The sequence below is a fragment of the Panicum virgatum genome, chromosome 9K (assembly GCF_016808335.1).
Source record: "Panicum virgatum strain AP13 chromosome 9K, P.virgatum_v5, whole genome shotgun sequence".
NCBI classification, from domain to species: Eukaryota; Viridiplantae; Streptophyta; class Magnoliopsida; order Poales; family Poaceae; genus Panicum; species Panicum virgatum.
Window position 1 is genome coordinate 18,182,954 of NC_053144.1, and position 13,508 is coordinate 18,196,461.

Consider the following 13,508-nt stretch of genomic DNA (forward strand, 5'->3'; position numbering starts at 1 on the left):
AAGAGCCGCGGCACGTAATAAGTGAGCGCGACGGAGTAAATGTGTACTTTATTATTAGATATGCAAACAACTCTGTTCCGAGGTTTGCAAATATGCATGAAAATATCAACGAATGCACCAATCAGAAATATACAAGCTATTGCTACATAAAATACATTTTATTATGCAGTCCTCCGCTATTCTGCATTGAGAACCAACCACCAACCTACGAACTACATAATCACAGCTACTCCAATGATATGTATAGCAGAATCAACAATGCCGCAATCGCAATCTCGGGACCACCAAAAACCCGTTGAACCAACGGAAACTAAAGGTAATTGAAAGAAAGATGGATATACACACTGATGGCAGCAGGCCAAGGGCAGTAGGGCACAGACAACTTTCAAAGAAAAGAATTCCATAAGTGCCGCAGCTGTAATGTAAGAGCTAGTCTCCGGATCAGGCATATATTTGCGACTCAGAAGCGCTGTTGGCACGAAGTTCCTTCTCCTGTTAAGACTCCCTTAGCCTCGACATAACAAGCCAGGGCAGCTAATTCGCACAACATGGATCCTCCTGATGTTATGTTTCTTCATTGTCCTCATCCCTGACGTCTTCAATTTCTTCTCGGCAGTACAATGCATTTAGCTCTTGCTGCAACTGAAAATGGAGTGGGGCAAAAAAGAAATCAGAATCCAAATGCCAGGATCATGATTATTTTTATCATGTATGATAGCACAAGTTCCAGACAATGATACTAACCTGTGCATGTTTTAGCTTAGTGGCAATTAGTTCGTCAGTCAACATTATCATCCTGTATGGAGAAAAAAATAAACATCCTTAAAAAAACTGTAGGAATAAACAAAATTGGTCCTTGTTAGCAGTATGAATGTGCAAAATAACACAAACATTAACAGTGAGCATTTGTAAAATGTACTAAAATACCCGATTCAGTTTGATAGTGAAAGTGCATCCGTAAGTTCAGCTGCTAAACCATGGTTGCCAAAACAGAACATAAATGGCGCCATACGAACTAATAATCTGTGATATGGAGTTGTAAATTTGCTATAACTGTTTCTGTTATGTTTAACAATGCAACTTTTTTGTAATATCACTTTTGCAGAAATTGGCTTACCTAGACTGTAGTTCCGAAATTTTGACAAGTAATGACCGTTCCTTCTCAGAGTTAGCTGTCTCAGCCTGCAAAAAAAAAAATGAAATGACATTTTTTGGTGATATCTAACAAAATATTGAAAGAACCACTATGACTGGAACCTCATTTGCAATGCTTGAAATCATAAACTAGGTTGATGCTTACCACTTTATCACTCTCCATATTTCGGACTTGAGAAGATATTCCAGGCTCTGATCCTGAAGCAGAGTTTTTAACTCACGATCAAAGAAATAAATTGAACTTCAATAGACACAAAAGAAATGACACTTACCATCAGCTTTCTCATTTTGTTGCAAGCTACTTAATAGGTTCATAATCAGATCCTAATGTAAAGATATATAATTGTTAGCTAAAATCTTATCAAATAACTTTGTGTTGTGCATTCTTAAACAGGAACGCACGATGGCATCAAAGCTTCCTTCATACCTGCTGAAACATGGTCTGTTGCCCAAGGTTATTCAGGTGAGGAATCAATATAGACGATGACACTGAACTATTACACTGAAACATCAAAGCATTGTATTTTTCTTAAAAAAAATGAAGTCACCCTCCACAAAACAGGTATCTTTACTCAATCATCATGACCAACATTGCTCTGTTCACAAATATCCCATAGAATGACAGAAATAACAATAAACCTCATACAATAATGCCCGCGTTCTGAAGGTTTAGGAAATTGTTCATTGATATAAGGAGCTAACAATTACCGACAGTGGCAAGAAAAACAATGGTTAATGCATAGTGAACGAACTCAACAATGCTAGAGCTTTTAAGTATCGATCAACATATATGATGTACCAAAATTGGCAATAAACAAATTTACAATCGGCCTACAGAAGTGTCAGAAGGGCGATAATCAACAAGTACAAGATTTAATGCCATTCATACGTGTGATTCTAGGGCTTTTATCCGATTTCCAAAGTATAAAAATATGCTAAACTGGATGTATGTAGTTTTCATTTCTCCACTAAAATGAAAATATTTTACTGCAATTTCAGAGGAATTAGAAAAATCAATCACAGGGTCACAGGGAGAAAAGGTTATACCATTGGCTTAGCATTGACCAAACAATCACTAGTACTAGCAGATTTTCTTAGCAGTAAACCCTGAAAAACAAAAAAATAACCATGAATTTGTGAATGACATTTCGAAATTGTAACTATATTCCAAAATAAAAATGACCTCACCTCTGGGGACTTGCGGGAGAGACTGCTGACTGGAACGTCCTGAACCTGGAAAGTAGAGATTTATCAAATTTTCTCGATGAAATACAACTCAATTGAGCCATGTTAAAATATTGTATCCAGTATCCACCCAATTCACTTACCTTTGCAAGATCAACGTTCTCAGATGTCACCGAAAAGCGGCCTTTAATCTCCACAACATTTCGTTTGGACTTGTCTACAGGTGATTCTACAGAAACTACAATGAGCATAAGAAAAACCAATGTTCAAACGCCAACCTACAAGCAGTGTCATACTGCCAGTGCATGTTTTCTTTGTACACAAGTGAAAACAATGAACATGTGCCGTGATAATCAGATGGACCGTCATACCTCCTGAAGATCGAATAGGAGCCGACAGACTATTTGCAGAAGCACGAGTTGGCAATGAAAGTGGACCACTAAGGCTTGCTGTTTTCCTCATATCACTTCTTTGTTTATCAGATATCATTTGAACAGCAGCATCCCTGATATCAAACAATAATAATAATTAACCTAAGCATCAGGCATAACAAAATGACAACACTCTAAAAAACATGTCCAATGCTTTAGCCCTCATAAATAAAAATGCTACAATTCTTCAAGAGGCATAACAAGCACTTGTGCTATGGTAACAAGCACTTTTTTCTGGAAGTCCTAAATCCAGAAAAAACAACTAACTCGGAAAAGGAAGGAGCCATGTTATACAGTCGTCCGACTAATCGCGATTAGTCGACCTTATCGCTTCGCTGGCTTCGATAAGTGAAACGACTAGCTTTTGTCGATCAGATGTCTGATCGTCCGACTAATCGTCGCCTAATCGCGATTAGTCGTCCGACTAGCTACTTGGACGATCAGGCCAAAACCAAAAGATGTCCAGCACTCCAGCGGTCCAGCCCGCCGCCTGTACTGGGCTCAATTAGGCCCATTAGCCATTAGGGTTAGGTTAACTATATAACTTGCACCATTAGCCATTAGCCATTAGGGTTAGGTTAACTATATAACTTGCACCATTAGCCATTAGCCATTAGCCATTAGCCTGTACTGTGTGGGACAAGAATATGGAGTTCTGGACAGTTCAAACATCAAATCTCACAAGTAAGTGTCACCAAACTGACTATCATTGTGGTGTTCCTGCTTGCTATATAGTATATAAGTACATATACATGTACATATATGTCATGGGATATATAGGACGACTATAGCGACGACTAGGACCGACTAGGGTCGACTAATCGACCTGATCGACGACTAGTCGTGACTAGTCGCCTTATCGGTGCCATGACGACTAGGTTCGACTAGACGACTGTATAACATTGGAAGGAGGCCATAATTATTGAGGACCTAAACAACTTAATTGGGATTTCTACTTTATCTTCTGCACATTTATAAAAATAGGCTTGAATTTACAAAGAAATACACAAATTTACGTAGAATAGAACGCACATTATAATAACAAAATAATGACAAATTAGATATAAATAGACTCGCTAAAATCAATATCTAGCTCTCACCCCTAGATATAAACATTTGGTCACCAGAATTATGTGCAGTAGAATAAAGGGTTTTTTGTCTACAACACACCACCAAAATGTGATTTTGTGGGCAGCACATCCCACTCTTCAATTTAGTCCGGAGCACACCACGAAAACACAAATTTGTATGCAGCACGTCCTTTCTATTAAAAAATACATTTTTTAACTGGATAGGTGAGAGGGAACGGTAAAAAGACTAAAATGCCCTTGCTGCGGGTCCCACGTGTCATCTCCCTCTCCATCCTCCCTCCCTCCCCTTCTGCGCGGCCGCCGCTAGCCCGTACCCTGCCCTGCCCCGCGCTATGCCATGGCCACACGCTGCTCGCCGTCGTCGTCTGGCTCGTGCTCGCCACCACCGCCGCCACTGCGCACATGGAGGCCACTGTCTTGCTGGGCTTCCTGGGCTCCGCGCGACGAGCGAGTGCAGGCGGATGGAGCTGGGTGGGCACGGACGGCAGTGCGGTCGCCGGCTCCGCGCGACGGGCGGCCTGTCGCGTGCTCCACGCGGACGCACGCGCGACGGCCGGCGCGGTCGTCGTGGGCACCGGGCGGGGGCGTGGCGCGGTGGCTGGCAATGGGGGAGGGAGGAGGCCCCTTGCCGCTCCAGAAAAGCCTCGGGGAGGGGGAGACGGCGGAGGGAGCAGGGGACTGGCGGCGCGAGGGAGAGAGGGAGGAGGGCTCGCCGGCGCCTGGATCTGGTGAGGGAGGAGGAAGGAGGGCTCGCGCCACCGCCGGCACCCTCGCCCCCGCGCTGCTCCGCCTTGGCGCCACCTGCGGATCCGAGGACTCCGAGCTCAAGGTCGCCGCTGCCGCTCCGTCTCCGCCTTGCGTGCGCGCTGTCGCGGCCGCTCCGCCTCGCGGCGAGGGGGCGCGGGCCTCGAGCACCACCAGCGCTGTGCCTCGCCGGAGCAGAGGAGCTCGCGGCTTGCGGCCACGGCGCCACGCCTCCGCCCGGTGCAGCGGACACGGAAGGGGCGGCCGCGGGAGGCCGCCATGACGAGGCGGAAGGGGAGGGAGGGAGGATGGAGAGGGAGATGACATGTGGGACCCGCAGCAAGGGCACTTTAGTCTTTTTACCGTTCCCTCTCTCCTATCCGGTTAAAAAAATGTATTTTTTAATAGAAAGGATGTGCTGCATACAAATTTGTGTTTTGGTGGTGTGCTCCAGACTAAATTGAAGAGTGGGATTTGCTGCCCACAAAATCACGTTTTGGTGGTGTGCTGTAGACAAAAAACCCTAGAATAAAACTAAAAAATTAAGTGGGCTCTTAGAGAACAAAAAGCTCAGAGAACACCAAATCATAGATAAAAAATATAAGTTCATCTAACTTCGTCCTAAGCTAATATTTCTTAACTTTGACCACAAAATCTAAAATTTTATACACATTGATACTTGTGATCAGAGGAAGTAAGAATTAAGAAGCAATGAATAGATAATGCACCTCTCAAAACCAGGGCCCCTTTCATCAGCTACTGAGCTATTGTTCCCACCAGAAGTCTGTTGTCGCTGCCCAACATCACTTGTCCAATGATTTGACTCTGGATCTCTCTTTGATGTTGAGGGCAATGAGTCATTCTCTCTTCTGTTGTTTTCAAATCCATCAGCCCTCCTTTTAGGGTTGGCGTCACTAAAATCGAAATCAAAATCAAAGACTTCTTTTGTAATAGGTCTGTTTCCATGCGAATTTACAATGGTTGCAAAAGTTTGCTCCCTGAAATATAACAAAAGATCACAGTTCAGTAACAACATTATACTTTAAAACAGTATAATAAGAAGGATTGATAATACTGATTCATCCCTGTCTCTAGCATCCTACTTAGTTCCATGGAATTCAAGCGGGACTTCAGAGCTATAATTCACTACAAGATGCTAAAAAAGATTGACTTGACCTGGAGTTGCAATCGTTTGCAAATGACTTCCCCAAATGGTTCCTGGAAGATAAATCCTGTCGAATGAACAACAGGTGACAGTTACATATGAAATCCTGTCTAATGCAAAGATGAACACATGCAAACTCTGCAACATTCTGCGAATTTTTTTCTTGAAAGTAATATTAACATTTCTTAAGATAATTATCAAATAACTTCCCTAGACAATAATAATAAAAATCTGCTAGACCTTTTCAACTTCAGTGTTTCTTGCAGTGTCCTCATCTTCTCTTATTTCAGGTGGCTCATCATCACAAATCTGGGAGTTCAGACAGATTAATGATAATTTCAAATGGATGGAAGGCTGAATAGAAAGGATATTTGAACTGGATAAGAAGAGTTCGGTTTACCAATGATGCTTGAGCCTTGAGATCCTCGATATCAAAATTCCATGCACTAACACCTCGTTGGTATTCACTCTGTATGAATCCATGCAATTTTATGATAAGCAGCCTATAAAACTAATTGCAGCATTTACCTAAATTGTACAGCAAAAAAAAATGCTACAAACATATGTCAGTCACGACTATTTATGGAACATAATGTAGGGCCAATTATTCAGCACTACACATTTGTAGGCAAGATATGATATCACAGGTTATATTATCAAAGTAGAATTGATGAATCCTTTATTTATTAAGTATAATTGTATTATGATAAAAATTTATAAAGTGGAACTTTCAAGTTGTAACTCTAATGTCTAATGGGGCCTGTTTAAAGCATCACAGTGATTAGGGGAAAGAAATGAATCTTACAACATGAATAAGAGTAAAGAACAAATATAATAACGAGTTAATTGCGTATCACAAACCAGGGAGAGGGCCTCCTGTTCAGAAGAAGGCATTTTCTTCAAGGCCAATTGTGCTGCATCTTTAAGCTGGAAGTACACAAACTTCAGCTACATTTCCCAGAAGAAGGTGTTTCATGATAAGAACATGAAAAGTAAGGCAGCATACCTGGAGAGCCTTTACACGGTCCCAGAGAGGAGGTAAATCAGATAAGATACTCCTGATGGTCAATTCTGGAGGCTTTGCATTTTTAAAAAATGAATGCTTTAGCAACTTTTCAGCTGTTGGCCTCTTTGTTTGATCTTTGACCAAGCACATGGCAACCATCTCTTTAAATGACTGAACACAACTGAAAATACCTACTTAGAAAGGTAAAACTAGAACACAATCTATGGTAGTTAACCATAGAACTGGCCCATATCTGATAATAAGCTGAAAGGATCTGTACTACCTTCGAGAATTTTTTATCACGTTCATAGTCAAGACCAGGTGGTGCATTCTGGAGAGTCATGAGAAGAACCTGCAATCAAATTACACATTTAATATATAGGACTGACAATGTTGCTAGGTTAGCCCAAACTAATAGTACAGCTATGACTAAATCTCATGGGATCATCTACCACAATTATCCCACAAATGAAAAGATTGAGCTGGGTCATACAGGGCTAAGAGGTTATTTCTAACATTACGACCACGTGGAAGACATTGCAATTTGCAACATGCCACAGGGTATTTGAAACATTTATTAACGCAACAACAAACCAGCAGAACTAAAATGTTCTGGGCAGGCAGAAGCATTACCTTCATAGGGGGGTATTTCGAAAATGGAGCATGGCCATGCGCAAGTTCAAGCGCAGTGATTCCAAATGACCATATATCAGCTCTGTACAAAGATGAGACTGGATGTGAATTCATATTGACTTGTTAACATACAAAATTACAAAAGCCTGGCACAGCAGCAACATTTGATTTCTTCTATACAAAATATGAGAAGAAACAATCCAAGAGGAAGAGCAGCTATTAAGCAATTCATGAGGAATACATGGTGATCTTTTGGCATCAATGTAAAAAAGAGGTAGGGTCTCTATGATCCATCCAGGCATGAGTTGAGGAGAATAAATTAAAAATATATACACAGGTTAACATACTTGAAATTATATCCAGTGCCAGGCTGGAGCACTTCTGGAGCCATCCTAGACAGAAAAGTTGAACCCAAAAAACATATCAAACATGACAAACCTATACAAGATATTTTTATAAAAATTTGGTTAAAAGCAGTTACCAGCATGGTGTCCCTACAAATGTATTCCTAGATCTTTGCCTATCACCTCTATCAAACATGCAAGCAGAAACACCAAAGTCTCCAAGCTTCACTATACCAGCACTGTCAATAAGGATATTACCAGCCTGCACAGTGCCAGATGGAAACAATGAGTAAATGCATCAAACACCTGCCATTAAACAAAAATATTCAGCTGAAGCTAACCTTGACATCACGATGTATTTGACCTTGCCTGTGAAGGTATTCCAGAGCCTTAAGAGTTTCCTTTAGGATGGAACCGATGACTGGCTCATCGAAACCATCCTGGTATGAAATCTTCATTAAGTGTAAACATGAACCCTCTGTCATGAATGGCATTATCACCCAAAGGCTGTGCTCCACAACAAATGAGCAGTAAGCCCTGATGACATTAGGATGATCGATCAAGCTCATTATTTGAGCCTCCCTTTGTATTTCATCCTACAAATAACACAGCGGTAAGAATTAAATCCATTTATTCCTTTCACAATAAAAAGAGAAATAACAGCCAATAAGACTTCGACACCAAGTGATGAAGACAATTTACTATCGTTTAGCCTTAGACCAGCTTTCACAACTTTGGCATTCCAAAAGCTAGTAGCGCTGCTGATTAGGCTTCCCCTTTACAGTGGATTGGAGAAAGTTTTATATGCCACTTCAGAGCTACCCGCAACTTGCCAGAGATGAATACCAACATGAGCCAGAAAAGAGGATAACATAAAAAATATGAACTGTATAAACTACGACAAATTCCTACTCAAATGAGACTGTTAGAGTATATTAGGGATATCTCTATATTAGGTAGATTAGGATTGTATCCGTATCCTACCAGATCTGTAGGAGAGGCTTCTTGCCCTCCAAGTCATGTACCCCTATATATTCAGCCCCAAGGCTCAGGCTAATACAATCAATCCATCACACCAATTCTATCCTTCCTACATGGTATCACGAGTTTGGGTTCTAACCCTAGGCCTCAAACCCTAGTTTTCCGCTGCTCCCCGGCACCCTCGTCCTCCAGGCGCCCCCGGCCGTCCCTGGCTCGCCACCAGCAAGCCCCCGCGACGGTCCCCTAGCGCCCCCCCGGCGAGATGTCGATCTCCGCCGGGGGGGGCGCGCCCTCCACCCCCTCCACGACAGATCGAGGATCTGCCGGTCTTCTAGGTGTCGCGGCAGATCGATCTGATCTGCGGCAGTCGTCGTCGAGCAGCAGCAGATCGTGAAGAACTCACCCGGGTGTCGCCGTCCGCGAGCTGGCCTTGGCCTCCCTCCTCTTGCTCCTATCCAGGCAGGATCCGCCGCCGGCAGCTCGGCCCCGTGTTTGTCCTCGCCTGGCGGACTCCGCTGGATCCGGCGGCATCCTCCACAACCGTCGACGCAGCTCCGCCCATCGGGCCTTCGTCCGTCGGCGGCCGTGGCGGCTGCGGCTGGCCGCGCCTCCCCTTCTACCGCTTCCTCCCCTGGCCGGATCCGCCAACGGGCTCCGATCTGCCGGTCTCCAGCACCGCCTGGCGCCAGGATGACCCGGCGGAACCACCTCCGCCCCCGACGGAACCGCCCCACCCCGCCTTCCACACCGCCAGCGGCCACCCGACCCCTTTGGCTCTTGCTTTTGTCTCTCGCTGTCTCGCACCATGGCGCACCATGCTGGTTGTGCCTGTTGACCGTGGTGGGGGCAAACAAGAAAGAGATAAGGGGGTTGGGTGGGTCTCGGCTTTGTGCACCCGGAGATTCTACACAAGAAGTTGCTGCTGGTTCGTTTTTGGTTAGTTTCTCTGATTTTTACTCGATCACTGATCGAGATTGAGTCGCCCACCGCCCGTCGACCTCGCGCCTCTACTTCGACATCGGCGTCGACTTCACCGGCCTCTTCTTCGTCTTCGACATGCGACATGGTGACATGGATGGTGCCCTAGGGGACGCCCATCTGCACTGCCCTCCTTGCCGCTTCGTTCGCATGTCGACCTTCGCCGGCTCGTCGTCGCCTTCACCGATCGGGACGCCTTCACCGACTTCGCCCACCGTCGTCTCGCCTCACGCTACTCGGTCTGATCAGCCGATGTGTGTGATCCACACGGCTCCCGTGACGTCCGTCCTCGTACTGCGCGCCTCTTCCCCGAGTATGGAGGGCTGCCGCTGCTTCGCCTCTTCGGGCAGCCGCGGCGCCACCCGTGGTCTCCTTCGCCGTTGCATCCTCACCGCCGCCGACTACGTCCACGACCTCATCGTTGACTTATCGCTGCGCGTCCCGCGCATGGTCTTCGTCAAGCTGTACGGGTTCTTCGCCATCTCCTTCGAGCACCGCCGCCGCGTCAACCGGATCATTCCCCTCATCGCTTCGTCTAGCACAACCACGTCGCCAGCATCGTCATCTCGTCCCCGACTACTTCGTCTACTCCAGCAACAGCAGGCGTTGGCATCTTCTACCTCGCCTTCTTCTGCGCCTGCGACCGCCATGGAGGCCTTCTCTGCTGGTCCCCCCGGCGACGGCGTCTGGTTGTGCATCCTCCCTTGCACGTCCGGTATTGGCAACACCGCTGCGTGCCCATCGTCCCCGATGCGTTCCCGAGCCTGGCAAACTCTGGAATGTGTCGCCCGATGGCCTGACTGCATCGACTTCGGCATCACTCCCTCTACGACTGCCTCGACGCGTCGCCATCTTCGTCTCCGGCGTCTTCTCCATTACGCCACCACCATGGCGCCTCCTCGTGCGCCCGCGGTTTCATGTGCGGCTCCCTTGTCTTCGGCAACCTCGACATAGCTACGTCGACCACGGCTACCCTACGCACGGCATCATCGACCATGGCTACTCGTCCTCAGCTCGGCTACCTCGACATCGGCACAAAGGGCTATCATCTGCTTGAGCAACCTTGTGGTTTTCCACTCCAGCCACAGCATCTGCGGCGCACTGACCGTTGTGACTGCGGGGGGATGTCAGTTTATCGACTTCTCTCCAGTCTCACCGTCTGCGACGCTCCCGCTGTGACTGCGGGGGGATGTTAGAGTATATTAGGGATATCTCTATATTAGGTAGATTAGGATTGTATCCGTATCCTACCAGATCTGTAGGAGAGGCTTCTTGCCCTCCAAGTCATGTACCCCTATATATTCAGCCCCAAGGCTCAGGCTAATACAATCAATCCATCACACCAATTCTATCCTTCCTACAGAGACCATTAAGTGGCTGGCTCCCATTGGTGCAGGCAATAGGCCAAGACATGGGACACTAGTCAATGGAATGTTGGGAAGAAAGCATGGTTGTATTAATAAAAGAAACATGTCCATCTAATTTTCTAGTGAACCAATAGCTAAAAATAGAAGAAAATGGCTTGAAAAGGTGTTTTCTGAGAGATACTTTACTAATTTTTTTCAAATAAATTTTATTATCAGCCGTCTATTGAGAAGGTTTGGATGGAAGAAAACTAAAAATCCTAGTCCTAGACTAAAAACACACATCCAACTAATCCCTTCGTTTCAAATTGTAGGTCGTTTTGGCAAATCTAGATAGATATTTTTTCTGTAAAGCTAAACATAGCATATATCTAGGTGCATAGCAAAAAAGCAAAAACTATGTATCTAGAAAAGCCAAAACAATCTATAATTTGGAATGGAGGTAGTAGTAATTAAGGACCCATCATCAACAATGAGCTCATGTTAGTTTAATATCATCAGTTCATCACATCAATAAATTGTAAACAGTCAACAGAAAACAGAATCACCGTCTAGCACTCTAGCTCTACTGCCTTAAATTTACCGACTCTAGTACTCCAATGCGCATTGCAGGAAATGATCTTCTCGTGCAAAATGTATACATACCAGAAACTAGAGAAACAATCTAGTAGAATGGAGCCAACCACTCAAAAAAAAAGAAGAAGAATAGCAAAACAAATGGCCAAGAACTTCTAGGGAAAGGAGACTCTGAATTCAAAAAAAATGAGAGATCGTAAGTTCTCTATGGTCTGTCTAGGACGTCCAAACTCGTATGGCTCTTTGGCCTGCGTCTTCTCAGACTCCCAACTCCCAAGACACCAGAAGCCCATATTCGCGCTAAGTAAAAGAGTCCAGACAAAAATATTTTAATTAGCCGTCTCAACAGGAGCACCCACAAATATACCACGTAAAACAATAAATGCGCTAAAAAAGCTAAAATGCAGGTACATGCATGACTCAATCGGTCTTCTCAGCTGAGACTCAGACTAACCAACGACTAGTAGCCGACCAAGCAGTAAATAGGAAGTTGCTATCAGCATGATGTCAAAGCAAGGTCCGAATTGATCTGGTAGGGCGTTACACGGATCACAATTCCACCGCAATTGCCAAGAGCTAACAAATGGATTAAAAAAAGAAATCCACTCAAATCGACGAAGGGATCTCTCGCCAGCCAGATCAAACAGCAGATGGCACCCGCAACCAGACCGCAACCGAAAACCCGACGAATTGCAGGAGGGGGAAGGGGGGGTGTCGCAGGTGCTCACGATGTTGTTATTCAGCTGATCGAGATCCAGGCACTTGACCGCCACGACCTCGTCCCTGGGCAGGAAGATCGCGCGGTACACGACGGCGTGCGCGCCGTACCCAACCTCCTCCATCAGCCGGTAGTCGCCTGGGTTCACGGTGAACGTCGGCGGCCCCGCGGCGGCGGCCCCCGAGCCGCCAGTGGACCCCGAGCGCTTCACGCTCCCGTTCCTCCCCATGGAAAAACCCGCGCGCCGGAGGCAGCACCGCGCCGCGTTCCTCCGGGGCGATCGACGGAGCTAGACCCACCCCCAACGGGCGCCGCCTGCCACCCGGCCGTTGACCAGTGAGAAGGGGGGGGGGGGAGAAGAAGAGGAGATAGCAAACGGAAGGCCGCTTGGGAAAGAGAACGAGGTCGGAAAAGGGCGGAAATTAATTATTCCGGCGGTGACGTGGCGGGGGCGGGGCCGAGCGGCGGCGATGTGGGGGGAGGCCCTGCCGGTGGGTGTGGCAGCATGACGGGCGGGCCACGGGGGCGCTGGGTCCATTTGGCAGTGGTGGGAGCACGGGGCGGTGACCGCGAGGTCGGCCGCGCGCAGCCGACTGCCCGGTAGATCTCCGCGCTCCCGATGCTGGTCTCCGGGTGGGATTGTCTGCGGGAGGCAGTTGTACGACTTGTCAGGGTTAGTTGGCAATTTTGGGAACAGAATGTTTTTGGTGCGCCCGTGGTAAACGAGAATTCCGAGAGACGATTTTGACCAAATTTGCAATGTGGAAGGCGTGCTTTAATTATTTTTCTTCAAATGTAAATAAGAAACAAAATATCATAAATAAATAAATACGTGGAGAAGTGGAACGTATGGCTTTGATATCCTAAATTTGGCTCATGGTCATGGTGAAGCGTATCTTGAAATGGTTCGTCTAGTTATGATAATTTTACCGGATGTTTTAATCCCAAATGAATAGGAGTACATGATAGTGTGGTGTACTACTAGATGTTGCCAGCCACAGCCACCCGCCGGGTCAACCGAAACACGCCGCGCCCGTCGGTCGTCTCATCATCCGCCAGGCCAGAGAGAATCCGCACGCCGCAGCGGGGCCCCCGGGCGCGCGTTTCTGTTCGGCCCGCGGACGCAACCTGCCAAGC

At 46.3% G+C, this 13,508-nt stretch overlaps 1 protein-coding gene across 3 annotated transcripts; it reads right to left on the reverse strand.

The window, feature by feature from the left end:
* Positions 1-33: 33 nt before the first annotated feature.
* LOC120648418 (serine/threonine-protein kinase BLUS1-like) lies at positions 34-12,761 on the reverse strand. 3 transcript variants are annotated; one of them, XR_005664941.1, is made up of 23 exons: positions 12,382-12,756; positions 8,096-8,350; positions 7,892-8,016; positions 7,758-7,802; positions 7,411-7,492; positions 7,061-7,129; positions 6,778-6,948; positions 6,633-6,698; positions 6,172-6,240; positions 6,012-6,080; positions 5,783-5,838; positions 5,335-5,604; positions 2,712-2,845; positions 2,484-2,578; positions 2,344-2,388; positions 2,203-2,262; positions 1,583-1,657; positions 1,428-1,479; positions 1,301-1,353; positions 1,118-1,182; positions 928-1,023; positions 745-796; positions 34-642 (listed from the first exon to the last, which is right to left on the reverse strand). XR_005664941.1 is itself a non-coding variant. In XM_039925196.1 (22 exons), exons 1-22 carry the CDS (start codon positions 12,598-12,600, stop codon positions 565-567), a joined length of 2,196 nt encoding a protein of 731 aa, XP_039781130.1. In that variant the 5' UTR covers positions 12,601-12,761; the 3' UTR covers positions 34-564. The 3 variants fall into 3 exon arrangements, 2 of the variants coding, with proteins under 2 accessions (XP_039781130.1, XP_039781129.1); XM_039925196.1 differs by lacking the exon at positions 928-1,023 and having other exon boundaries at positions 2,484-2,569; positions 12,382-12,761; XM_039925195.1 differs by lacking the exon at positions 928-1,023 and having other exon boundaries at positions 111-642; positions 12,382-12,761.
* Positions 12,762-13,508: the final 747 nt, after the last annotated feature.

Excerpts from the sequence above, each read along its gene's own strand:
- LOC120648418 (XM_039925195.1), bottom strand. The coding sequence starts at position 12,600 with ATGGGGAGGAACGGGAGCGTGAAGCGCTCGGGGTCCACTGGCGGCTCG. Across the intron at positions 8,017-8,095 it reads AAATACATCGTGATGTCAAG|GCTGGTAATATCCTTATTGA; the intron begins GTTAGCTTCAGC and ends GGCACTGTGCAG. Across the intron at positions 5,839-6,011 it reads GAAACACTGAAGTTGAAAAG|GATTTATCTTCCAGGAACCA; the intron begins GTCTAGCAGATT and ends TTCATTCGACAG.